A 26,875-nucleotide genomic window follows, 5' to 3' on the forward strand; every position below is an offset into this window, starting at 1 on the left:
TGACGCGATGCTCCGATTACACATTAAAAGTGGCGGTAAGGGATCAGGAAATCAATTAAGTCGAAATCATTTCTTATCAGTCCTGGAGACAACACAGACCCGTTCCCTAGGAGTACCCGATAACCACCCTGCAGATGTAGTGGGACAGGCTCCTAACTGGTTCCTGCTTTGTCGTTTTTCTCCGTGTGCATGCACGGGTCCCATGGCGTTGATAGTGTCGACAGTTCTTGGGTAGTTGTGCACAAGTTACGCACCCGGCAATATTAGGATTTTAATTACAGACGCTTTATTTTGCCGTGTTCACTCAACCACGGATCAGCACTGATGATTGTACTTACGGTAGCAATGCTGGGGGGGGGTGGGGGGGGTGGCAGGATAAGGCATGATAGTCAACAAAATGGCTGCCAGATGAAAACTACTGCCTCTGCATCCCACAGTGTGCTCGCCACGACAACGTGTTTGCAGCAGAGCTCCTGATCGAGCGGGGTCTGAATGTCAACCTGCAGGATGAGGACCTGTGGACGGCGCTACACGTGGCGTGTGTGTGCGACCATGCCGACATGGTGCTTCTGCTGCTGCTGGTGAGGAATGTGCATGAATTTATAAAATACACACACATACATACACACACAAACTTACTGAGTATAGTTGTTGGAATTTCCTCGTCGATCTCTGCAATTTCAAGCATGTAAGCCACAAACTAGATCAGTAGGCCGTCGGCTGTTTTGGAATAGGTCCTCGTGCATGCCTCACATTTGGAATTCGCTTTGAAGCAGGGGGCTCTATTCATTCGATACATCCAGAATTTCCATCGAGTGGAGTGGTTGCCATTCATGAGGGTGTCAGGTTACTGAGGTACTGATGCAAAAAGTGCTCACCGACATCATGCAACTCTACGTTCCTCCTCTCGCAAACCCAGCCGAATCACGAGAAATGTGAACATCCATGATCTGCATTAGCATGATATCAAAGAGAGCAGCTACCCTGTGGAGACGGCTCCTACTGCCGGGTGTATGTGCTGAGCGGCCCCTGTGGTTTTGCTGATTGGGTCCGGTGCGAGAGCCGGGCCAGCTGCGGGGGAGGGCTCGCCGTCCTGACCAGTCACTCGCTGGGATGTGGGATGGGACAGCCAGGGTCTGCACTGGTTCTGTTAATTAGACCCGGGGAGGAGCCAGGGAGAGCCCTGCTTGGGCTGGTTCGGCTGATTTGGTCCTGAGTGCTGGCTGAGTGCCTACCTGCTGGGTGGGTGGTCGAAACACCCGGAGGGGAACGGCGACGCGTTTGAAGAGCTGCCAGGGAAAAGGCGTGCACGTCTCTGTGTGTGTGTGTGTGTGTGTGTGTGTGTGTGTGTGTGTATGTGTGCGCGCGCGCGCGCGCACGCACGCGCGCTTGGGTCAGTGTACTTCTTGGCAGCTACGTTTGCATGTTTATGCAGAGTGTGTGAGTGTATGTGCAGTTGTGTATTTGTGTGCATCCCCCCCTCTCTCCAGAGCAGAGATCTGTGCAAGCTGGATATTCCGTACAGCAGAGTGTGATATGGATATGCAGAGCGCAATTTATACAGCGAGAGCCGAGAGTGGCAGAGAGAGAGAGAGAGAGAGAGAGAGAGAGTGACAGAGTGAGAGATAGTGAGAGTGACCGAGAGAGCGAGAGTGACCAAGAGAGAGAGAGAGAGAGTGACAGAGAGAGTGACAGAGAGATAGTGAGAGTGACCGAGAGAGCGAGAGTGACCGAGAGAGAGTGACAGCGAGAGAGAGATTGACAGCGAAAGAGAGAGTGACAGAGAGAGAGCCAGAGAGTGAGAGTAGCCAAAAGGAAGAGAGCGAGAGTGACAGAGAGAGAGAGAGAGTGAGAGTGACACAGATAGAGCGAGAGTGACACAGAGTGAGAGATAGCAAGAGTGACAGAGAGAGAGAGTGAGAGAGAGATATATTTAATGCTACTCCCTGGGAGGCAGTAACTTAACGTCTGCCATTCACTGCCAAGGCGGTCCCAGTTTCTCGCTAATGAGGTCACATTTACTCACACAGACCTCAGTCCTGTTGGAAGGACGGAGGGGAGAAGCCGGGAGGAAGGAGGGAAGAGGGTGATGAGCACAACTCGGCAATGTGGGAAAAGTTCAAACACTTTATTTTTCTATTACTTGCTTTAGCGACATGAAATAAGCATTTTATTTTCCCCAGCAGAGTCCCTCAAGTTAAATGCAAATGAGGACAGCTTGAATGCCCTTTGATACCGAGTGCTTATCTAATTTTACACATGCATTTACTCTTTTTCGTGTGTGTGTGTGTGTGTGTGTGTGTGTGTGTGTGTGTGTGTGGTTTTCGTTCTGGGGTTGTGAGGAGAATAACAAAGTTAGCTAAGAGAGTTAAGATAACGTGTTTTTTCTTTGTTCTTTTGGTTTTTTTTGGACCCCCCCCCCCCTCCTTTTTCTTGCACTTGGCCAATTACCCCTCTCTCCGAGCCATCCTGGTTGCTGCTCCACCCCCCTCTGCCGATCCGGGGAGGGCTGCAAACTACCACATGCCTCCTCCTCTTTCTTTTCACCTGACAGTGAGGCGTTTCGCCAGTGGGATATCATTCTATTCCCTCCAGCCCCCCGCCCCGAACAGGCGCCCCGACCGACCAGAGGAGGCGCTAATGCAGCAACCAGGACACATACCCACATCTGGCTTCCTGCCTACAGACAAGGCCAATTGTGTCTGCTGGGACGTCCAACCAAGCCGGAGGCAACACAGGGATTCGAACCGGTGATGCCCCGTGTTGGTAGGCGACGGAACAGACCGCCACACCACCCGGACGCCCTTTTTTTCAAGTGGGACATGTTTCTATGGAGTGTCTTATTTTCTTCACGGTAAGATAACATACAACGAGTGGCTGTTGCCGGTCTAATCGGTGGGGAGGATGGGTTTCTGAAGGGAGAGCTCAAGGCACTGCCTTTCCTGCCGGGGTAAAAATAGCTTCAGTGAAGCTGCATTTCTGATCGGGACGCAATTTCCCTTTTCTTCTATTCAATCACTTTGACACCCATCTCCTCCAACCCCTAGCTTGCCAGTGCCCAGTCGCTCCGCTCTGTTCTCGAGCAGTTTTCTTATCAGGGCTGTGAGAGGGAGAGTTCTCCTTCGGAATATGCCGGGTCTACATTTTAATGAGAGGTTGAACAGGGCGCTCCCTCTAGAAAAGCTTGACTGGCAGTCTTAATCTTTGATTGGCATGTAAGGAGAGAGAGAGTGGCTGCTAATATGCACTAAAGCTATTGTTTCCTCAGCCTCCATCTTTTTTTCCCTCTCTCACTCAGCAATTTCACCCCCTCTCCTGTCCTCCACACCTCTGTCCTTAGTTTCCGGTCCCCTGGTCCCGAAACAGACAAAGTGGGATTTTGCTGACAGAGATGTTACTGTGCTTGTCTTGTGAGGGGAAAAATAGGAGGGGGTATGATGAGGAGCGGGGTGTGATGAGGGGCTGGGTGTCGTTGCTAGCAGTAACGCTAATTCTCTTATCTCCAGTTTGCAAACAGCAGGAGTCGGGGGGGGGGGGGGGTTGAACCATTTCCACACTCCCCATTCCCAACCCTATTTCCATGCACATTCCCAATCCCAGTTTTGGCCAAGGTTTCGCGTTATGCCTCTGGCAGGATTAACTGGATATACACCCAGTGCTCCTCGGTCCGAGAGCAGTGGACTTCCATGTAGGGAATGGAAACATAACAGGGTTTGTCATCTCTTCGTGACTAAAACAAAGCGCTTCCAGTGAAAAGTAGGGGAATTTGTTTTGACCGTCAACAGAATAACAAAACGGAATATGGTTTCCATTCGTCACTGAACATTTTTACGTATTATATTGCTTTCACTATAAGACGGACAAAGCCATCTTCATCTTGTTAACAATACTTGACAGTTGTGAGCCGGCCTTGCTAATACATGCATCAGGCTGCCTCACCGGATGTTTGCTGCAGCCATAATCTCCATGTGTGACACTTTAGCCTCCTTTCAACTCAAAAGCCACAGCCCACAAGACAGCCAACACATCTAATGTCCTTCAAGCGGGCCAGTTGTATCCTCTTATTGGCCCTGTCCTGTGAGAGCAGCATAAAGACATGATAAGTGATCAGAGTTCATTGCAGAATTGCCCTAATTCTCTTTTTCTCTTTTTCTGAATTTCCTGAAACCTTACTGACCATGGGCCATGTCTATTTAACAATGAAGAGGAGTCTGGCTATCTTAGATTGTGTACACACCACAAGCACACTTAAACTGACCTCTTGAAAAAATAATGGATTGATAAAACCGTGAGTGGCAGATTAAAGATTCTGGCCCTTCGCCAGTGTTTTCTTATTTTTTTGGTGGCATACTGTCATTCCCCATGGGGGTTATTGACCCTCGGTCTCTAATCTCTAATCGCTCACTGTGGAAGATGGAGGAATTTGATAACGGGATTCTCGGGAGGCATTTTCCGCTCAGTAAATATTTCCTGTTTCATAATTAAAAACTCCAACCGGGTTGCATTTGAGGATTGACCCACTTTCAGCACTCGGAAGTGATGAACTTGAAAACTTTTCGGACTGTAAGCGCTTTGAAGTCAAGTGATTAATACTGTAGCGAGCCTCGGGCCGCACTCAACTCCACTTCACACTAGTTGAATCCATTTTTGGTCTCGCAAGCGATGCCGGAATGCTCTTTCTGCCAAACTGGACATTGGTTCAGACAGAAGGGTGTTGCACAACCTAATGGGGTGTAATCCAGTGTTCCCGAGGCATATCTGAAATACATCGACATTCTTCAAAATTAATTTTCCTGGTTTTAGAAAATTTGGGAATTGAACAAGAAGTCTGTAAGAAGATTTATGAAAGAAGATTGTCTTTCAGGCACAATACCTGTATGACTGTTTTATATAATTGCAGACTTAGTGTCATTTTTTAATTACATTGTCACTACATTTCACCACTTCTGGTGTGGGAAGATGGCGGCGCGAATTCACGTTTGGCAGCAGCCTCACCCAATACCGGTGTGGGAAGATGGCGGCGCGAATTCACGTTTGCAGCAGCCTCACCCAGCACCAGTGTGGGAAGATGGCGGCGCAAATTCAAGTTTGTGGCAGCCTCACCCAGTACCATTCATGCAGTGTCTTTGCCCACGTCTGCGTCTAAGTTTGTCCTCGTTTGACAGCTGGGAGGGCTGGTGCTGGATCGGCTGGGAGAGCTTGGTCTGCTATGTCCTGTGGTTCCCAGGGACCACGGCCCTGCCTGGAGCTGTGCCCGAAGAGGAAACACCGAGGGCAGTCTGACAGGATGCGGAAGCAGGGCAGGCTAAGCTAACTTCTAGCCCATGCAGACCAGCAGTTCCGACAGTCATCCTGGCTGGCGTTCGTTCTCCTGGACAGGGAATTTATTTTTTTATTATTATTAATTTTATTTTATTTTTATTTTTTTAGTTTGGATATATGTGTTAGTTTGGATATACGTGTTCTTGTAGTTCTTGAAGTTTTTTGTTTTTGTCTTGGTGTTGCACTGCTGTGGGCTGGGGGAAATGATGTTTCGTTTCATTTCATGTGTGCAAGTGCATGAAATGAAGTGACAAAGTGTTCCTGATTCTGATTCTGACTTATTGAATTATTTTAAATGTTACTTTGAAAAGAAAATTTAAATTACAGCGTAAATATGTTACTGTGCTGTTACCCTGTCTCTATCAGTTTGTCTTTTTGACTTTTGCCATCCTAAAGTTTTACATTTTACCGAAATGAAGTAGATCTGTAAAGTTTAAACTTGAAAGTTTTAATTCTGAAGATTGACATGCAATCAAACCAACAAATCAAATTATGCTGTGTAATTTCTATTGCTTGCACATTAAAATAAGTAGCTTATCCATAAATAACCAGATTATAAAAATAGTTATGCTCATTTTAATGGTTGCGGTCTCTTAATATAGTAGGACTTTTTCCAAAAAAAGTTAGGTGATGCATAGAGTTTTATGTCTCCACCATAGCATCCAATTGCAGAAGAAGAAGAATGCCGGTAGCGAGGTGTTTAAACACGGCGCAAAGTCTTTGTGGCGAGCAGGAAGAAATGGCAGAAGAGGTTGATGGAGGACCTTCATGAATAGAACCGCAGCATTAATAATGTAAACTCAGGTCTAGCCAAGTGTTTTGGGGGTTTGACAGTGGGGAAGGTGCTGACCCAAAAGCACCTGACACGGTTTCATTTCTTGGGATCCTTAGGATTCGGATCGGTAAAACACAAATGCAATCACCCATAATACCATTGGGGTCAGAAAATTAAAAAACAGTCTACAGGATTATAGCATTTCAAACGGCAGAGTACTTTAACAGTGTTCTATTTTCCTTTTTTATCAAGAGACTGAGTCCTTGGGGGATTCAAACCAAGTCAAGATGGGACACATGTTTAGCTTCTAAGACAGAGATGCTTAACATTTGACTATCTCTGGGCAAAAAAAAAAAGAAGGAAATTTTAGAAGTGTTAATATATAGATTAAATATATAGAGTGGCACGGTGGTGCAGAAGTTAGCGCGGTCACCTCACAGCAAGAAGGTCCTGGGTTTGAGCCCCGGGGTAGTCTAACCTTGGGGGTCGTCTCAGGTCGTCCTCTGTGTGGAGTTTACATGTTCTCCCCGTGTCTGCGTGGGTTTTCTCCGGGTGCTTCGGTTTCCTCCCACAGCCCAAAGACGTAGGTCAGGTGAATCCGCCGTACTAAATTGTCCCTAGGTGTGTGTGTGTGTGTGTGTGTGTTTGTGTGTCGGCCCTGTGATGGCCTGGCGGCCTGTCCAGGGTGTCTCCCCGCCTGCCGCCCAATGACTGCTGGGATAGGCTCCAGCATCCCCGCCACTCTGAGAGCAGGATAAGCAATTTGGATAATGAATGAAAAAAATATAGAGAGACCTTTTCTTTAGTCCATTCATCTCACTTTGGAAGATGCACACTGTATTATGACAGGCCGTGGCTGTATCCCAGCAGTGACTAGCCACCCATGGGAAAACCTTCCTCGTGTGTCTCTTGGTTGTTGATGGTATTGATTCCTCGGCGGTCAAGACGTCCAACAACCTTTATTGTGAGCCTGCGGCAGGACGGTATTAACAGATTGCTGTCGCCAAGACGACAGAGGCGGATCTATTTTGTTGCAGTGGTTAGCATGTTGGGGTCAGGGGTTAGCTTGTTAACCTCTTGCAGCATGTGTGCCCTCCTCTCGGTGCTAGCTCATTTATTATCCCCGCCAGGCAGTAGCCTGGGAGGGGATATTGCATTTGGTTGCGTGTGATGGTGTTGTGTGTCTGTCAGTCTGTCTCTGGCTGTGGCAGAGACAGACATCCGTAATCTTGCATACTACTGGGCCCATCAGCCGGACATTTTTTTGCATAACTATGGCTGTATGATCAAGAACCATGGCGATATGATCGAGAACCTCTCGTGGTTACAGTGATTCAAAACCTTTTTGCTTCTGCCGCTCCCTCTCTTCTTTCACTCTCTAGCTCGCTTGACCAATGCCGCTCTCTGTCGCTGCCTGGTTGACTTGGATCAGGGCAGCGACACTGTCAAAACATTATGTATTCGGGTATGAGTCTTGAAAGTAAGCGAGAAGTTGATCGTATTTCGTAAGTTAGCAAATCATTCACTGATGATCTCAGCACAGAACTGGAGGAACACTGGATTAACTGAAAATCATAACCTCTGTCTTTATTTTTATAATGTAATAAAGCTGGGTAAACCATTAACGCTCACCCATGCAAGACTCGCATCTACGGTTGACTCACATCGGGTACTGACATGATCAAAAGTTTTGAAGATTATCAAAAAGAATTTTGATAATCCAAAAAAATGCAAAAGTTATAAAGGAACAACTTCCTCTAGGGTGCAGTCAAAACAGGAAGTGTTGCATATTCCTGTCGCTGCCCGATCTGAGTCAGCTGTAGATGTGAGTCACACATGCGTGAGCATAAACAGTTTGCCCAGCTTTATTATATTATGAAAATAAAGGACAGAGTTCGGATTAGACCAGAATGGTAACATAGCAAACCTTTTCTTTTTGGAAAGTGCAAGTTCATATTAGACTTGTTCGCATTCATGCTAGGGTCCCCCTAGGAGGCTGCATATCCATGGACTGAAAGGCAAAATGTTTTATTTTTTAGCTTATTAAAGACTTTTTTCCCCCCCATAATTCCTGTTCAGTCGACATGGGCACAGATTGTACTGTATTCTATAGTTTATCGGCACAAATAAGACATGGATAGGTCAAACAGCAAAACACAGATGTATGAGCATTAAATCAAAAACAGAACACACCAGGCTGGCTATAAGGGTCCTCATCAACAACAGTTAAAGTTACCCATCACATACAGGTGAGCACAATAACTTCTCGGTACAATTAAGACATCAAATGCGAGGGTCACGTATCAACAAACCAGCAACACACACATGCATGAGCATTGTAAATACCAACAGAAATAGGCCAGGCTGCCTACAAAGGATCCAGTCCTAATCAACACCCATCACATACAATACTGCACTAAAAGTTAATAATATGTACATTTAATTTGGAATAGCCCTTACCTTAAAACAGAAGCGACCACAGACACCTCTGGCTCTGATTGCTCTTCAGAGTCGAGTGGCATTGATTTTTTTGGTAAATACAAAATTTGCGAGTAAGCTTCTGTCTTGGTAATTGTTTAGTTCCACTCTGACAATAAATGAGGAGTGAGACAAAAATCTCTTACAGTGTTGTCACACTTTAATAATGTTCATGAACAGGCACACAAAGCATAGATAAGTGTGCACCATCCTTTTGAGGGCGCTCCTCTTCTACCTTGCAGCAACACTGCTGAGTCATGCTTATTGTAAACAAGTCTTGAGTTACGGTCACAACGGTATGAACCCAGAGTTTCGCCCTAATCCCCGTTTGCAGGAAAAGGGTTATCTTTACTGTTGAGCTGTCATGCTAATGGATAACAGAACTTGCGTATTGTTCAAGGAGTTCATAGGTCAGATCTCCTCCTTATCTTCCAGCTCGTAATTCACCAGGGCCGTTTCTCCAGACTTTGCTACACTCAGTGAGTTTCTCATACATTCCTCTGCTATCAGCTCACAGTGAACAATAGGCCTTTATTTGTTCACATGGTGAAGACACTTTATAAAACTACCTTTGTTCTGTCGCACGTGAGCTTTAAGCATCTATCTAAGCAGTATAGACTAAAGTTAAACATGATATAGGTCATACATGGTCAACAATTAAAAGTGAGCAAACATCATTATATGGCAGACAAATTGCCTTCATAGCTTTCTTGTTTTTGTTTTTACATAGCTGTATAGTGACTACAAAACAGATAAATGAATAATGGCAAGTCGGCATGCAGACTGAGTGGGACTTAGAAAGTTTGTTTTTTTCTGAACTTCGAGTTAAAGTGAGTTATTGCGCCCCCATGCCTCGATGGTGATGGCAAGAATAGCATGCATGCCAGTATAATAGTGATAATAATAATAATAATAGTGGATCACCAATAAAGGGATCTGGGGTGGCGCAGTGGTTACCACGGTCGCCTCACAGCAAGAAAGTCCTGGGTTCGAGCCCGGGGTTGTCCAACCTTGGGGGTCATCCTGGGTCATCCTCTGTGTGGAGTTTGCATGTTCTCCCCGTGTCTGCGTGAGTTTTCTCCGGGTGCTCCGGTTTCCTCCCACAGCCCAAAGACAGGTAGGTCAGGTGAATCAGCCGCATTAAATTGTCCCTATGTGTGAGAGTCGGCCCTGTGATAGCCTGGCGGCCTGTCCAGTGTGTCTCCCCGCCTGCTGCCCAGTGACTGCTGGGATAAGCTTCAGCATCTCCACCTGAGGAGGATAAGCGGTTTGGATAATGAATGGATGTATCGATTACATTTGTGTAGTGCTTTATCTAGACACCCAAATTGCTTCACACCGAAGGGGGGAAACTCACCTCAACCACCACCAATGTGTATGAAAGTGAATTAGTTCTATGTCACCTTCATGCATGACTCATACATCAGCAATAGCCTAATTTTATGAATGGTCCATGATGATGACGATACAGAAAAATAGAAATGCATGGCAAAAGTAGTATATCGTCAGTTTGTTAGAGATGCTCCCAAAATTTCACAAATCATGTTTTCAGGGGAGCTCGTGTCTTATTAAGAGTAGCCAAGCTGACCCTGGCTCCCCTGTAGTTCACACCCTGAGTCTATGTCAAGGGAAGCCGAGGGAACTGTCTGGAGCGGGAAATAGCACAAGTAACCTGAATATAAGTGGTTATATAAGCGGTTAATATAAACCATTTTAGTTCTACAGCTTCATTAGGCTAAACGATAACACCCACCACTGGATTTGTAATGAACTGCAATAAACCTGAGCTTCTGTGCTTGAAACATTACCCTCTTCCATTTTTTCATGGCTAGTCGTACTTCTGTGGTTATTTTGGTGAAAGTAACACAGAAGTAGTGTAATCAGTAACGCATTACTCTACATAGACAGTAATATTGTAAAGTAACTGCCATCCATCCATTATCCAAACCACTTATCCTGCTCTTTTAATTCCAGTGTGTGTTGGCCCTGTGATGGCCTGGCGGCCTGTCCAGGGTGTCTCCTCGCCTGCTGACCAATGACTGCTGGGATAGGCTCCAGCATCCCTGTGACCCTAAAGTAACTTATTACTTTTAAATAAAAGTAACTAGTAATGTGTAATTACATTTTGAAAGTAACTTGCCCAACACTGAAGCGCTTCAGTGTGTACTGGACAATGAAGATTTTGCTTCCTGAACACTAGTATTTTTGTATTTTATGAATTTTGGGCTGTTGATAATGAGAATCACCTTAAAAAATTTTCTATCATATACCATTTTGTAGCTATAACCTGTGTTTGTGATTTCAAGTCATATTTTAAGTCTACTAGTATATTGCCTGCAATAAGTAAACTCTTTTTGTCAGTCCAAGCATGCCTCGGCATGCACTCAGTGTAGGTGCTATGCAGATGTTGTAGGCATGCCTAGCCATGCTTAGTCAGGTTAGACGCTGGCAGTCAGGCTACAAAAGCTGCTCACATTTACAGATGCTGTTTGGATGCATGTTGATGCACATGTTCTTCAGGCAATAGTGTAGTGAGTATACTTAACAATAGGACTTATTGTCTTCAGTAAGATTCAATACAGCAGAAATGTCTCGTCAGTGTTGCAACAGCTGCGATACATTCTGCTACATCTGTGGCGAATACACACTCAAGGCTGAAAGACGCACCATGACTGCACTCATTAAGAAAGCCTATGAGCTCTACTTCGGATGTCAAATTGGTGACCAAGAGAAACGCTGGGCTCCTCACATTTGTTGTGCAACATGTGCGGTCAACCTGAGAGCCTGGCTGAGAGGTCCTCGGAAGTCAATGCCATTTGCAGTCCCAATGACATGGCAAGAACAGGACGATCACGTGACGGACTGTTACTTCTGTCTGACCAATGCATCTGGCTTCTCTACTAAAAATAAGAAATCTACTGAATACCCCAGTCTGCCTTCAGCCATGAGACCAGTGCCACGTGATGACAGTTTGCCAGTACCGAAGACACTGGCACCAGAGACATGGAGCCTCGATGAGCCAGATGACGATGCCACAACACATGTACCAGATTTGGAAAACGATGCTGATCCAGATGTTGAACCCCCTTTATGCCTGGTTATCCTCATCTGATAACACAGCCAGAATTAAATGACCCAGTCAGGGACTTATTAAAAGGTAAAGCAGAACTACTTGGTTCAGGATTGCAAGGATGGGGTTTGCTGTCACCAGACACAAAAATTTCTATCTTTCGGAACCGTCAAGAACATTTGACAAATTTCTTTATGCAGGTTGACAACCTCTGTTTCTGCACTGACATTGATGGATGATTCATGGCTTTGGGTCGTGTGCATAACCCACAACGATGGCGTCTTTTTATAGATTCATCAAAGTCAAGCCTGAAAGCTGTCATGTCACACAATGTCCACCTTTCAGTAGCCATTGGATATGCAGTACACATGAAAGAAACCTACAATAACATGGAACTGTTGTTGAAACACACACAGTACAACAGTTACGGCTGGAACATGTGTGGTGATGTAAAAGTACTGGCACTGCTACTAGGAATGCAGCTCCGATATACAAAGTACTGTTGTTTCCTCTGTGAAGGGGATAGATAGCCGTGCTAAAGAGCCACATTGCAGTAAAAAGAACTGGCCACTCCGTAAGCATTTCGTTCCAGGTCAGAAAAGTGTGGCGCACAAACCAATTTTCAACCCACCAAAGATATTTCTGCCCCCTCTTCATATAAAACTCGGGTTGATGAAAACATTTTATGGAAGCAATGAACAAAGAAGGTGATGGACTTCGCTATTTGAGACAGATGTTTCCGAGAATAACTGATGCCAAGGTCGAGGAAGGCGTTTTTGTTGGTCCACAAATGGGTCTGCATTGCAGCTCACCATCATGAATTCTGTCCAGCTGATGGGCAAAACATGTTATTTAAGACCATTCTCGCATCACATGGTACAATAAAGGGTTCAGATTGTAGGGATTTCATTTTGTAGATCTTGAAACCCAATTTGCTTCACATTTCATTTCGTTACAGGTAAGTATCATGTACAACTCCTGAGTTTATTTTTCCTCTGCTTGCCATCTGATAAAGAAGAAGAAAGAAGAAAGCCACTTTGTTTTTGTCATTGTACACGTGACAACGAAATGTGTTCTTTGCATTTACCCCATCTTATTGTATAGGAGCAGTGGGCAGCTGCAGCGCCCGGGGACCAACTCCATTCCTTTTTTCCACTGCTTTGCTCAGGGGCACAGACAGGAGTATTAACCCTAACATGCATGTCTTTTTGATGGTGGGAGGAAACCGGAGCACCCGGAGGAAACCCACACAGACACAGGGAGAACACGCAAACTCCACTTAGAAAGGAACTGGGACGGCTTGGGGTTCGAACCCAGGACCTTCTTGCTGTGAGGCAACAGTGCTGACCACTGATAGATGGCGAGTTGATCGGCTTTGACCAACACACGTGCCGGTGTGTGTTCTCCAACTGAGTCCAGTCCTGAAAGACTGCTGTCTTGCCAGCTGATGGCTTCATCCAACTGGACTGTTCTCCACACTACAAACCACACACACATGCACACATGCACATAATACACAAAACACATTCATGCATACAGAAACACAGTGGGGCTGTCACATACAGGGAGGTTGACTTTTTTCTGGCGGTGAAGTTGTGGTCTTGGTTGCATACAAGTCCCATTTACTTGAGTCAGTTTTAGTTCGGGGTGGTAAAGTGAGCAGAGGCACCATCTCTTTTTCTGTGACGCTGACTTTGTCTGAAGTGCTGCTTCTGATCCTGATAAGGCGTTACGTCTTTCTTCTTTATGAGTTGTCACCAGCGGCTGACAGTGAATTTTATTTAATCTCTTCATTAACCCCGAACTGACCCTGATATTGAGGGACGACGGATCCCACCGAACAACACAAATGGGTGGGTGCACCAGCGTGTTCTCTCATAGAGGAGTATGGTGGCATTTAAACGAATACCTATCCCTTTTATATTGATTTCCATCATAGGATTAAAAGTGTTTCCTTTAAGTATTTAAAACATTTGTCCTATAACTGGTAAAAGAGGTTGTCTATAATCATTTAGGTTTAAAATATATATATATATATATATATATATATATATATATATATATATATATATATATATATATATATGTATTTTCTGTTTCAGTGATAATGGTGGTTTAATTTTCTGACATTAGCTTTTTCATGTACGAGGCTCATGTCGTTCAGGTTGTCAGCTGGCCGGCCTTTCAATTTCTCCACTCTTTTCTTACCACGTACCCATTTCTCCCTCGCCCTGCCTTATCCCTCTCTCCGTCTGCCCGAGGACGTGGCCATAAATCTCCTTGCTGCGCCACAACTGGGTCGTTAGAAATCTATTAGCTGTAAGTATTCAATAAGGATCCTCGTTTAAAGTCTCTTGTCCCCATTATCAGCCCCCGTCCAGCTCCAGTCGTCACACCGGCTTGTCGTTTATGGTACAGTCACACAACAGGCGCAGACTTATGACTCGACGCGGACAATCGCCCTCTGAAAGGTGGCGTTTCCGTTTTAGCACCTGACCCTTAACAGGGGCTGATAAAATAAGAGAAACAGGGGACAAGTACAAATAGTGTCAAAGATGCGAAGCACAACTGTTGTGCGACTTTGTTGCGAGCAGAACGATACAGTGTGGGTGTAACAAGGTTATCAAATCCGTCTCGTAAATTTATCAACCGTTAATTTTGGTGTTCAATAGATACAATTGAACCATTCAAGTGGATGGAATAATCGATGTTGCACCAGTTGGAGTACTTCAGTTGGCAGAGGACGGCTCCAGTGAGAACTGTCACAAAACAGGCAGGACGACGACTTGCTTCACTGAAAACAATTTATTAGAACAATCATTCCATCACCCAAGCCGCTTATCCGAATTCGGGTCACGGGACGCTGGAGCCTATCCCAGCAGTCATTGGACGACAGGTGGGGAGACACCCTGCACAGGCTGCCAGGCCATCACAGGGCCCACACACACACACACATACACATATTCCCACCTAGAGACAATTTAGTATGGCTGATACACCTGATCTACATGTCTTTTTTTGGGGGGGGGACTTTTCCCCCCTTTTTCTCCCCAATTGTACTTTGCCAATTACCCCCCTCTTCCCAGCCATCCCGGTGACTGCTCCACCCCCTCTGCTGATCTGGGGAGGGCTGCAGACTACCACATGCCTCCTCCGATACATGTGGAGTCACCAGCCGCTTTTCACATGAAAGTGAGGAGTTTCACCAGGGAGGCGTAGCGTTTGGGAGGATCACACTATTCTCCCCAGTTGCCCCTCCCCCTTGAACAGGCGCCTTGACCGACCAGAGGAGGCGCTAGTGCAGCGACCAGGACACATACCCACCTCCGGCTTCCCAACCAGCAGACATGAGCAATCATGTCTGTAGGGACGCCCAACCAAGCCGGAGGCAACACGGGGACTCGAACTGGCGATCCCCGTGTTGGTAGGCAACGGAACAGACTGCTAATCCACCCGGATGCTCGATCTACATGTGTTTTGACTGTGGGAGGAAACCGGAGCACCCAGGGGAGAAAATGCCACTTTACTGAACAAGCAATTAAAGTTGAAATAAAAAAAAGAAACTCGACTGACTAATCCGTTACAATCAATAACCGAGCAGCAATGCGACGGTCAAGGCACAAAAGGTGATATGAGGTAGCGAGGCTGTGCAAATGTTGTGCGCGCGGTGAGGAAATGGCGCCAAGCAGAAAAAAGGGAGGTTGTGTGTGGGTGTGCGCGCCTGTGTGCACATGGCGTGGGTGCACGCTGCTTCATGCCGAAAGGAAGTATGAGTGTGTGGAAGGCTATGAGCCGGCGCGCAGGTGGAAAGCATGTGATCAAGTTAAGACAAAGAGAGTTTATAGAGTGAGAGAGAGAGAAGAAGATAGATCACATACACAATCTATCTACCAAGGTAGCAAACAAAAGAAACAAAAATGAAAGTAGCAAATGAACAAAAGAAAGTAAACTCTGTGTGGATCAGTGTACGCAACTGAAGAGCGCAGCAGACTGGTACCCGTAAGGCTTCACCTTTTGGGCCTTAAGAGCTTTGCTGAAAGGCCTGACAACTGTGCTCCAACTAGCCCAAGTCCTAAACGTAAGACAAAAAATGTTAATTTAATTTCATTGTATTACCAATATTTTATTGCAAAAAACAGTTAACAGTGGCATCACATGATGTAGAAATTAATTGTTAATCATTTGAATTTTTTAGAAATAAAATTTGCCTGTGCTTAGCCACATAGGGTGACATGCCGTCACGTCTGACAGCATGGACTGTGGGGGGGGGGGGGGGAGAGATCCCTCTGTTCTTTCCCTGAGGTTTCTACCTATTTTTTTCCCCTGTTAAAGGTTTTTTAGGGAGTTGTTTCTTATCCGATGTGAGGTTCTAAGGACGGGATGTTGTGTTGCTGTAACGCACCTTGAGGCAAATTTGTAATTTGTGATATTGGGCTATACAAATGAAATTGACTTGACTTGACTTGACTAGTAATGCAGACCTTGACCTTGACGAAGATGCATGTGTGTCTATGTGGGTGTGCGCACATGGCATAAGCACACATCGCTTCACACTGAAAGGAGGAAGCATGTGTGTGTGGAAGGCTGTGCACCGGCACGCAGGCGGAAAGCGTGTGATAAAGTTAAGACAGAGTTAGTGAGAAAGAGAGGTCACATGCACAATCTATCTATTACTACTACTTTTGGCTGCTCCCATTAGGGGTCGCCACAGTGGATCATCCATTTCCATCTCTTCCTGTCTTCTGCATCTTCCTCTGTCATGCCAGCCACCTGCATGTCCTCCCTCGCCACATCCATAAACCTCCTCTTTGGCTTTCCCCCTTTCCTCTTCCCTGGCAGCTCAATATTCAACTTCCTTCTCCTGATATACCCAGCGTCTCTCCTCCAGACATGTCCAAACCATCTCAATCTTGCCTCTCTTGCTTTGTCTCCAAACCATCCAACCTGAGCTGTCCCTCTAATATATACTCGTTCCTAATCCTGCCCTTCTTAGTCACTCCCAACTAAAATATTAGCATCTTCAACTCTGCCACCTCCAGCTCCACCTCCTGTCTTTTCGGCAGTGCCACTTTCTCCAAACTCTACAACATAGCTAGTCTCACTACCATCTTGTAAACCTTCTGTCGTAAATCACTCCTGGCACTCTTCTCCACCCATTCCACCTTCCTGCACTCTCTTCTTCACCTCCTTTCTGTACTGCTCTCCCCACTACTTTGAACAGTTGACCCCAAGTATTTAAATTCATATGCCTTCGTCACCTTTACTCCTTGAATCCTCACCATTCCGTTGTCCTTCCTCTTGTTCACGCATATGTATTGTCTTGCTCCCACTGACTTTCATTCCTCTTCTCTCCAGTGCATACCTCCACCTTTCCAGGCTCTCCTCAACCTGCACCCTACTCTCGCTACAGATCACAATTTCATCAGCGAACATCATAGTCCACGGAGACTCCTGCCTGATCTTGTCCGTCAACCTGTCCATCACCACTGCAAACAAGAAAGGGCTCGGAGCCAATCCTTGATTTAATCCCCCCTCCACCTTGAACCCATCTGTCATCCCTACCGCAGGCCTTACCACCATCACACTGCCCGCATACATATCCTGCACCACTCTTACATGCTTCTCTGCCACTCCTGACTTCCTCATACAATACCACACCTCCTCTCTCGGCACCCTGTCAAATCCTTTCTCTAAATCCACAAAGACACAATGTAACTCCTTCTGACCTTCTCTATACTTCTCCATCAACATTCTCAAAGCAAACAATTGCATCTGTAGTGCTCGTTTGGGACACGAAACCATACTGCTGCTCGCTAATCAACAACTCTCCTCTTAACCTAGCTTCCACTACTCTTTCCCATATCTTCATGCTGGGGCTGATCAACTGTATACCTCTGTAGTTACTACAGCTCTGCACATCACCCTTATTCTTGAAAATCGGTACCAGTATGCTTCTTCACTCCTCAGACATCCTCTCACTTTCTAAGATTGTGTAATACAATCTAGTTAAAAACGCCACTGCCAGGCGTCCGGGTAGTGTAGCGGTCTAGTATGTTGCCTACCAACATGGGGATCGCATATTTTTCTTGCATTAACATAACATACATATGACAACATTGCAACTCACCAATATCACCGAATCAGTGGGAGCCCTGGGCTTGTTTCCCTGCAGCAAGACAGTCCAATTGAGGGGTGATGGGAGACGGTGACACCCGAAGGGTGTTTCTTATGTCCAGTCTGTTCCGCAATTTTGTTTTTGTGGCATTCATTGCAGAAAACCCTGCTTCACAGAGATATGATGTTGGAAATGGAAGCAAAGTTTTCAGTGTGCTCTGCGTCCATTTCCTCGCAAAGCTGCTCAAACAGACGTGAGTTAAGGGCATGTGCTTTGATGTGATTGATCATTTTAATAACGTCACTCAATACGCTGTTCAGATCAGGTGACATTTTTCGGCTTGCCAGCCTTTCTGTGTATCACACAGTGTGTATACTGGCATTCAGAAGCAACCTCTTTGACTCGGGTAGTGAAACCAGACAGCCGTCCGGTCATAGCTGCGGCCCCATCTGTGCATATTCCAACACAGAATGACCAGTCCAGTTTGCCTGACATGTAGTCATCCAAAGAATCAGAATCAGAATACTTTATTCATCCCCGAGGGGAAATTGGATTCTATTACAGACACAAAAACTAAAAACTTAGAAGTTAACAAGAAAATAGAAACAAATGGATATAAAAGATAAAATACGAAATAGAAATAAGAACAAAATATATCAACAAGCACGGTGCACATAACACTTTATCTATACTGCACTACCGCAGCACAAAACAAAACCCGACAGGGTAAAACAAATTGAAGGGCCAGTCCAATGACCATTAACTCAGAGTGTCTGACACACTCTGAGGGAGGAGTTGTAAAGTTTAATGGCCACAGGCAGAAATGACCTCCTGTGGCGTTCTGTGGTGCTTTTCGGCAGAATGAGTCTATTACTAAAAGTACTCCTGTGCCCAACCAGCACGTCATGGAGTGGGTGGGAGACATTGTCCATGATGGTACATAATTTCAACAGTGTCGTCCTCTCAGAAACCGTTGCCAGAGAATCTAGTTCCACCCCCACAATGTCACTGGCTTTGTGAATCAGTTTATTGAGCCTGTTTGCATCCGTTACCCTCAAAGACTTGAACAGTTCTGCCCCAGTTGTGTTAGTTGGTAGCGACAGAGCACACAACATATCCTTACACACATCGTCTTGAAATATATATCGCACATAAACCAGCAGTATTGGCTTGTTTTCGACATCGGTACACTCATCGACCTGGATAGCATACCACAGTGACTCATTAAGCCACTCCAACAACTGTGCTTCTATGTCCTCTGCTTTTTCATCAATTCTCCTTGAAACTGTGGTAGCTGAAAGAGGAACCTTGCCTTTGCCACCTTGTCAGCTGCAGCTTCGCCCAACAGTTCATGGCACGTGTCCTTGGCAGCAGGCAGAATCAATTTTTCGCCGATAGTAAAAGGCTTCTTAGCCTTAGCAATATTACTGGCCACTAAGTACAACGCTCTCAGAGCAGCAGCATTTTTTAGAGGTGGTGGCTCTTAGCACTTGCTTCTGTGCCATTTGCTAGCATTGTTTTCGCTCAAAGAACTCCACGGGTTTGTCTTTAGGTGCAGGGTGCTTGGACTCAAGGTGCTGAAGTGGTTTTGAGGGCTTCATTGCCTCATTAGACAGCTTGTCTCCACATATCACACACAGGGGGCTCGGAGCATGCGAGTCACCAGTCGCAATAAAGCCGTATTTTAAATGCGACTCGTATTTCTTCTTGAAGGAAGCTTTCTTTATTGCTGTTTCGTCCTCTGATGTGTCTGTGTCATCATCGTCATTAGACCTTTTATCTCCCCTACCTCTTCTGAAGAAACTCTCAAGCGGCGTTTGTTTTTTACCTACTCATGGTTGCTAACTAGCTGCTAGTATTGAGTTGACTGAGTGGTCTCTGAGTTATGAAATTAGTTACCATTGGTCTGCCGAATGCCACGTGAATGAGTGATAAAATTACATCATTGTACACACTTCAAGTATCCGTTTCAAATTAAAAGCCCTCTAGCATTAACACAGGCTTTTATTTGAATATTGTATATCGTTTCTTTGCGGCCCGATAGCAAATGCTTTGCGGCGCGGTGTTGGTCCGTGGCCCGGTGGTTGGGGACCCGTGCCGTAGACGTTTAAGTTCATCTTCAAAAAGGCAGCAATTGCAAGTATTTACTTAACTTTGCTAGACGAACATGAAGTTTAATGTGACTCTTGACGCTGTCACTCAGAGACGAGCGGAGCAATGAACTCCAGCAGTAACAAACGAGACCAACACATACTGCAGCATTAAACACCTTAAACCAACTCTGAGGTAAAGAAAACAACTCACATACAAAATATTGGTAATAAAAATAACTGAAATAATTGTATTGATTTAAAATGGCTGTTTTCCATTTAAAAAAAGGTCCGTCATTCAGTTTAAAAGACGTGAACGGCAGTCTCATCTCAGAATGACATCTATAGCAAAACAGTCTGCTAATAAGAAATTATAGTGTTGAATTTCATGACTGAACAATCTGAGTCGAGTAGTTGTAAACTACTAAAAAGGGACAAATTAAAATTTGTGGACGGTTAGCCACCTAGCTAACGTTACGCTAGCCCATTCGCTAACAAATGTTAGCCTGCATCGCAACTAATAAGCTGTTGGAAACCTCGTTTGGAACCGTTGGTCTTCCTTGGGGGGGGGCGATATTTTTGCTACTTAGCTACACTTGGCTCCGCTTGTATTCTCACCCACTTTCCTGAGTTCGCGGCTGTTGTTAGCTAGCGTGCTCTCGCTCTCTCTCTCTCTCTCTCTCTCTGTCTTTGTGTGACAGTGTAACTTCACCGTGTGTGCAGTTATACGAGTACACCCTTGCTGCGATGGTGCTGTGAGTTCTCTCATCCAAAATCACATAACATTACATTACAGTCATTTAGCTGACGCTTTTATCCAAAGTGACTTACAATAAGTGCATTTAACGTAGGAAATCACGAGAACTACTCGTCATCAGAGGTCATACGTGCATCTCCTCTCTAAATAAGCATCTAAGAGCAAAACCAGTGCTAAAGTAAAAGCGCAAGAAAGTTGTTTTTTTTTTTAATGAGTGAATGCAATAAGTGCTAAGAGCAAGTAACAGGGTAGTAGGTCTTGAAGAGGTGAGTTCTCAACCTGCGCCGAAAAATGGGTAGCCACTCTGCTGTCCTGACATCAGTGGGGAGTTCATTCCACCACTGTGGGACCAGGACAGAAAAGAGCCGTGACCGGGTCGATCGGCAGCAGGGGCCTCTGAGCGACGGAGCAACCAGGCGTCCTGAGGCAGCAGAGCGAAGTGGTTGGGCGGAGTTGTAGGGCTTGACCATTTCCTGGAGATAGGAAGGAGCTGTTCCTTTCACTGCCCTGTAGGCTAGCACCAGAGTCTTAAACTGGATGCGAGCAGCTACTGGGAGCCAGTGTAGGGACATGAGAAGGGGAGTTGTGTGGGAGAACTTAGGGTGGTTGAACACCAGACGAGCCACAGCTTTCTGAACAAGCTCCAGAGGTCTGATGGCTGACACCGGGCGCCAGCAAGGAGGGAGTTGCCGTAGTCCAGCCGGGAGATGACCAGAGCCTGGATGAGCACCTGTGCCGTCTCGTCGGTGAGGAATGGGCGAATCCTCCTGATGTTATAGAGGAGGAATCTGCAGGAGCGAGCAACCGATGCAACGTTTGCAGCAAATGACAGTTGGTCGTCCAGGATCACACCCAGATTCCTCGTTGTCCGAGTTTGCGTCACCACGGTGTTGTCAATGGTGATGGCCAGGTGTCGGTGTGGGCAACCTCTCCCTGGGAGGAACATCAGCTCTGTCTTGTCCAGATTGAGCTTCAGGTGGTGTGTTGCCATCCACTCCGAGATGCCAGTCAAGCACACAGCAATGCCTGTCTCTACCAACCTTTCATGTTTGTTGACTGTTTTTGAACAGTTTGTTGGGAGTCTCCCGAGTGTCGCTGTCACCAAACCAATCCGCTCTCTCTCAAACAGAGCGCTCTCTCTCTCTCTCTCTCTCTCTCTCTCTCTCTCTCTCTCTCTCTCTCTCTCTCTCTCTCTCCCTCTCCTCCTCATCCTCTTCCTCATCATCATTCTTCATATATTTTATGATTCCATTATAATTCTTTTATCCTCTTTCAGTTGTTGTATTATCAATGATGTTGCATTTTATATAGCGCTTTTCTAGCTGCAACAACCACTCAAAGCGCTTTACAATTAATTCACACACACACACGCACACACACCCCGATGGCATGTCAACTATGCAAATTGTTATTATGTAAATTGTGTAAACTCAACATCCATTGCACGTTGCCCCTTTTGGGAGAGAGATCCCTTCGCTGTTGCTCTCCCTGAGGGAGTTAGTTGTTCCTTATCTGAGGGTCTAAGAACAGGATGTTGTGTTGCTGTAAGGCCCCTTAGGCAAATTTCTAATTTGTGATATTGGGCTATACAAATTAAATTGATTTGACTCGACTTGACGGTTACTGACTGTGGCATGGAACTTGTTGCTGAGTGAGTGGTTCGTGCAGCTCGAGTTCAGCTCAAGGCAGGGAGAGCAAGTAGTGGGTGAGTGACTGGTTCGTACAGCCTGAGACCTTTAGCTCAGGGCAGGGAGAGCAAGTAGTGAGTTGAAACAAGCACCAAAGTGGTTGCTTTCCTCATAGGGGTAGGGTAATAAGTAATTAATTTGATACATTTCCACAAATACAATAAACATAAGAGTTGCACAATCGTGACACGTTGTATCACCTTGTCTTCGTAGTCCACACTAGCTAGTGTGAGGGGCGAGTAAGTGAACGAGTTAATGGAGACAAGGAGTTGTCACTCCCGACTCAGTAAAAAGAGTCGTTCGTCTCGAACGGTTCGTTCATGACTCGCTCATCACTGCTAAATGTCAGTTTGTGAGTGAGTGAGGCAGAAGCATGGTTCATGAGATGTTTTGCATCCTAACAAAAAAAAAAAGGGGGGGGCAACTTTATTTAAAGTTTGGTCTAAAGAATCTAAAGGGGGACTTTGAATAAAACAGGATGTATTTGCCAGAAAAAATTGTACAGTGTACCTCTCTGCTCTGCCAGTGAACACTGCAAGACCCCCCCCCCCTTTTCTTCCTAATCATATCCGGCCAATTACGCCACTCTTCCGAGCCATTCCGGTCGCTGCGCCATCCCCTCTGCCGATGCAGGGAGGGCTGCAGACTACCACATGCCTCCTCCGATACATGTGGAGTTGCCAGCCGCTTTTCACCTGACAGTGAGCAGTTTCACCAGGGGGGACGTAGCGCGTGGGAGGATCACGCTATTCTCCCCAATTCCCCCTCTCCTCCCTGAACAGGCACCCCAACCAACCAGAGGACACGCTAGTGCAACGGCCAGGACACTTGCCCACATCCGGCTTCCCACCCGCAGACATGGTCAGTTGTTTCTGTAGAGATGCCCGACCAAGCTGGCGGTAACACAGGAATTCAAACGGGTGACCCGTGTGTTGGTAGGCAACGGAATAGACCGCCACACTACCCGGACACCCTTTTCCTTCTTTTTATAAACACAGAGTGCACTAAATTTCCTGCAAAGAGAAGCAATCTGTCACAACCATGCTGTAACCGGCTACAGTGCTGTCGTCACGGTAACCGTCATTAACATAGCCGGGGGGGGTTCTCCCATGTTATCTCACACCAGAACAGGAGCCTGCAGAGACAGGACTCCTCGGTGAGCAAACACACATTAATCTTGTCACACCTACACACGCGTATATGCACAGATACACACCTCAACCCCGATGATCCCAAGGTTGCATTAACTAACACGCGCGCACGCACACACACACACACACACACACACACACGCATGCACGCACCCATCACCACCACCACTACTACCCCCTCCACCACCAGTCAACACCAGCGGGCCGTCACCCTCTACGACTCGGCTACTCCTACAGGCGGTGTTTTTTAATGAGTTCTTTAATTGACTCTATTGTGTGGTTATAATGTCGCCGGGGCTCTCTGCAGGTGCCACACGCCGCTGGGAGGCCCTGATAATTGGGCCCGCTTTATCATCGATTTCTGTATGACAAATGACCATCGCCCGGCACTCAATTTGTTTCTGTCCTCTGTCCTCTTTGTTGCATGTCTCTAAAGGGTGGAGTCAACGTCCTGCTGCAGGACGTCAATGGCAACATTCCCCTGGACTACGCCTCCGAGGGGACTGAGGCCAGCTACATCCTCCGAAAACACCTGGAGGAGAACGGTCAGTAACGTCATGCACGTCTCACCTGTGTTGTGATGTTGTGTTGTGTTTTGCTGGTTGTGTTGTGTCATGACGTGTTGTGTTGTGTACTTGGTCACTATCCCTTGATGGCTTAATTTGCGAAGGGAAGGATGGGAAATAAACGGAGATGGACTTGAGGTTGACACGACAGTGAGCTACGTGCTTCGTGAGGTTGAGTTCATTTTATCACAGAGAAATTCCCATGTAGGCGATACTGGTTTGATCTGACAATATGACTGTAAACGTATAATAAGTCATGTCCACACGCAGTTGCAACACAAGATTACAAAAAAAACAAAAAACAAAGGGGGTCAAATTACAGAAACAGGCGTTCCAGATAGTCTGCAGTCCTATACAGTCTGGTCCAGGGCAGCCCTGCTTCTTCTTGCAGTGTTTTCTTATTAATCCCATAACATATGAGACCGCACCCCGCGTTAACGCCATTTTGGTCAGGCGTCCCTACAGACACAATTGGCCGTGTCTTCGGGTGGGAAGTCAGATGTGGGTATTTGTCCTGGTCGCTGCACTAGCGCCTCCTCTGGTCGGCCGGGGCGCCCCCCCCCCCCCCCCCCCCGATCAGCAGAGAGGGGATGGAGCAGCGACCGGGACGACTCAAAAAGAGCGGGGTACCAGTCACGGCCAAGAGCGTCCACGGGGTAAGGCATTCATTAGGCCGCCCTTACCCGAGGGATAGTGGGTGTAGATCGGTGTACTGTTCGGGGACTCGTCATTCTCCAGCGACCCCTCTGGCCTATCTGGGCGCCTGCAGCCAAGCAACCGGCAGCATTCTCCCTACGTCTCCTTCGCAGCCTAAAGGTAATGCAATCCATGCGAGGCTTCAGCGTGTAAAATAGCGAGAGCAGCTGACACGAGTTTGAAGGAAGCTGGTGTTATGACTATCTCCTTCCTGTGGAAACGTGAGCCAGGGGAGTTATTCGACAAGAGTTCCGACCATATGCCATTGGGTTAATCGGGTGGGATAAGGGGAAAAACCAGAAATAGATTTATAAAAAAAAAAAGAGCGGGGTAATTGGCCAGATACAAATGGGGAGAAAAGGGGAAAATTTGAAAGAAAAAATGTGGACTCGAATTCAGTGTTTCAGTCTATTCCAGTGTCAACCAGCATTCCCAGTCCGGCGCAGTCCTGGCCAGTTAAGACTCGAAGTCCGCTGCCCTCCACATTCTTGTAGTCGTGCCACAGGCACCTGCTGCCACACTAACCTGGTCGATACTTAGAATACGCAGCTGTCAGCCCGTGTGATGTCATAATGGAAGTTGCCGCTGCAGGATAATTGTTAAATACTTGATGTACAGATTTGGGTTTTGCTGTGCAGTGTAGTTTTAAAACCCCAAATTGCAAAACACTCTTATCTGTCTCACGTTAGACACACCCGTACACACACACACTCACTCAAAACCAGTGAACAGAAACAGACACCGACTCGCGGTAAAGCCAGTGGCTAGTACAGCGTGTGTCAGCAGAGTCGTGAGCGCTGCGGTGTTCCTGGTGGCACAGCGTAGCCGCTAACATGTCATCACGCTAAAGGCGGCCACAAGAGTTCGTGTCCCGCTGCGATTCCCCTGTCCTCAGCTGGCCATCTGCCGCACAGCTCGAGTCACTTACTGTACCCTCCATGTCAGTACTGCGTCAAGCAGCAGACAGACAGTTTGTCACCGTGGTGTGCAGGCCGTTGTGCTGACTTTCCCGCATACCGCCATCTTTAAACGCAGCAGCTAACCTCATTCTGGTTGTGTACAGGAAGTGTCTCAGTCAGTTGTAGCAACACAAACAATAGATTATAGATTTTGATGCATACTGACAGTTCACATGATGTGGTATACTGACAGTTCATATTATGGGGTATACTGACAGTTCACATTATGTGGTACTTGCTGAGCATAATGGTTAGTGTTAGGCAGAGCTTCAGATACCCGTGTGTTAACTAAACTGCTTTTGTATTTTTCCTTTCTTTGACCTAATCATGTTAACCCAATTTTCATGTCCCAAAGAAATGTGATCATCACTTGCCCTATGAGAGTCTCTGTGTGTGCGCAAGTGCCTGTCTTTGTATGTGTGCATGGGTGGGTGGGTGTGTGTGTGTGTGTGTGTGTGTGTGTGTTAAGGTGAAGTGCCCCTCCAGGCTGACTGATGGTGCACAGCAGCACTACAGAGAAAGGAGAAGGTCACAGCAGAAACCTAGAGAGAGGGACACACAGGGATATATATATATATATGTGTGTGTGTGTGTGTGTGGGAACAAGGTTTGACCGCATGCAGCTAGCTTCTCACACCACTCAATGGGTATGCGTGCGCACACACATACACACACACACACTTCATCCCACCAGATACTGAATGTGAGTGTTTCTTGCATCCCTCTGCCAGACCCTGCGGTGGACTCCCCCCTGCTCCCCCGAAGCCCCGTCACACTGAGCAGTGCCTGCATCAAACACACTCTCGCTCACACGCTCCGTGATGGGTCTCTGTTGCCATAGTAACGCAGCTACACGTTCTCTATCTCCAGCCCACATCTCGTCCTCATCGCAGTGAGAGACAGAGAGAGACAGAGACAGGGAGGAGGTTGTGTGAGAAATACTGCTTTTTTACTTTCCTGTTGTCGTCGCCTCAAACATATTCTTCACAACTCATTCTTCATATTTGTCATCCTTATGGGTTTGGTCGCCAAGTGCAGTAAAGGGGACCTGTGGACGTTACTAACAAAGGTAAAAACCCTGAGGCTGTCATTTGTATGCCAAAACACACCCATCGATTATCTGATCCAGCCGATCTATGTGGAAAAGTCCCATTAGTTAGTGCCCCGCAGCTAATTGCTGCCAAACATGGATCGATGTATAATCAATC

At 46.4% G+C, this 26,875-nt stretch overlaps 1 protein-coding gene across 1 annotated transcript in view; it reads left to right on the forward strand.

The window, feature by feature from the left end:
* myo16 (myosin XVI) overlaps nucleotides 1–26,875 on the forward strand; it is a 166,004-nt gene that overhangs the window by 25,253 nt on the left and 113,876 nt on the right. Inside the window, exons 3-4 of the mRNA XM_056289920.1 lie at nucleotides 438–581; nucleotides 23,883–23,991. Coding sequence (XP_056145895.1) covers nucleotides 438–581; nucleotides 23,883–23,991 — 253 coding nt within the window. The remainder of the gene's footprint in view (nucleotides 1–437; nucleotides 582–23,882; nucleotides 23,992–26,875) is intronic.

Source organism: Lampris incognitus, chromosome 11 (genome assembly GCF_029633865.1).
Source record: "Lampris incognitus isolate fLamInc1 chromosome 11, fLamInc1.hap2, whole genome shotgun sequence".
Taxonomy (NCBI): Eukaryota; Metazoa; Chordata; class Actinopteri; order Lampriformes; family Lampridae; genus Lampris; species Lampris incognitus.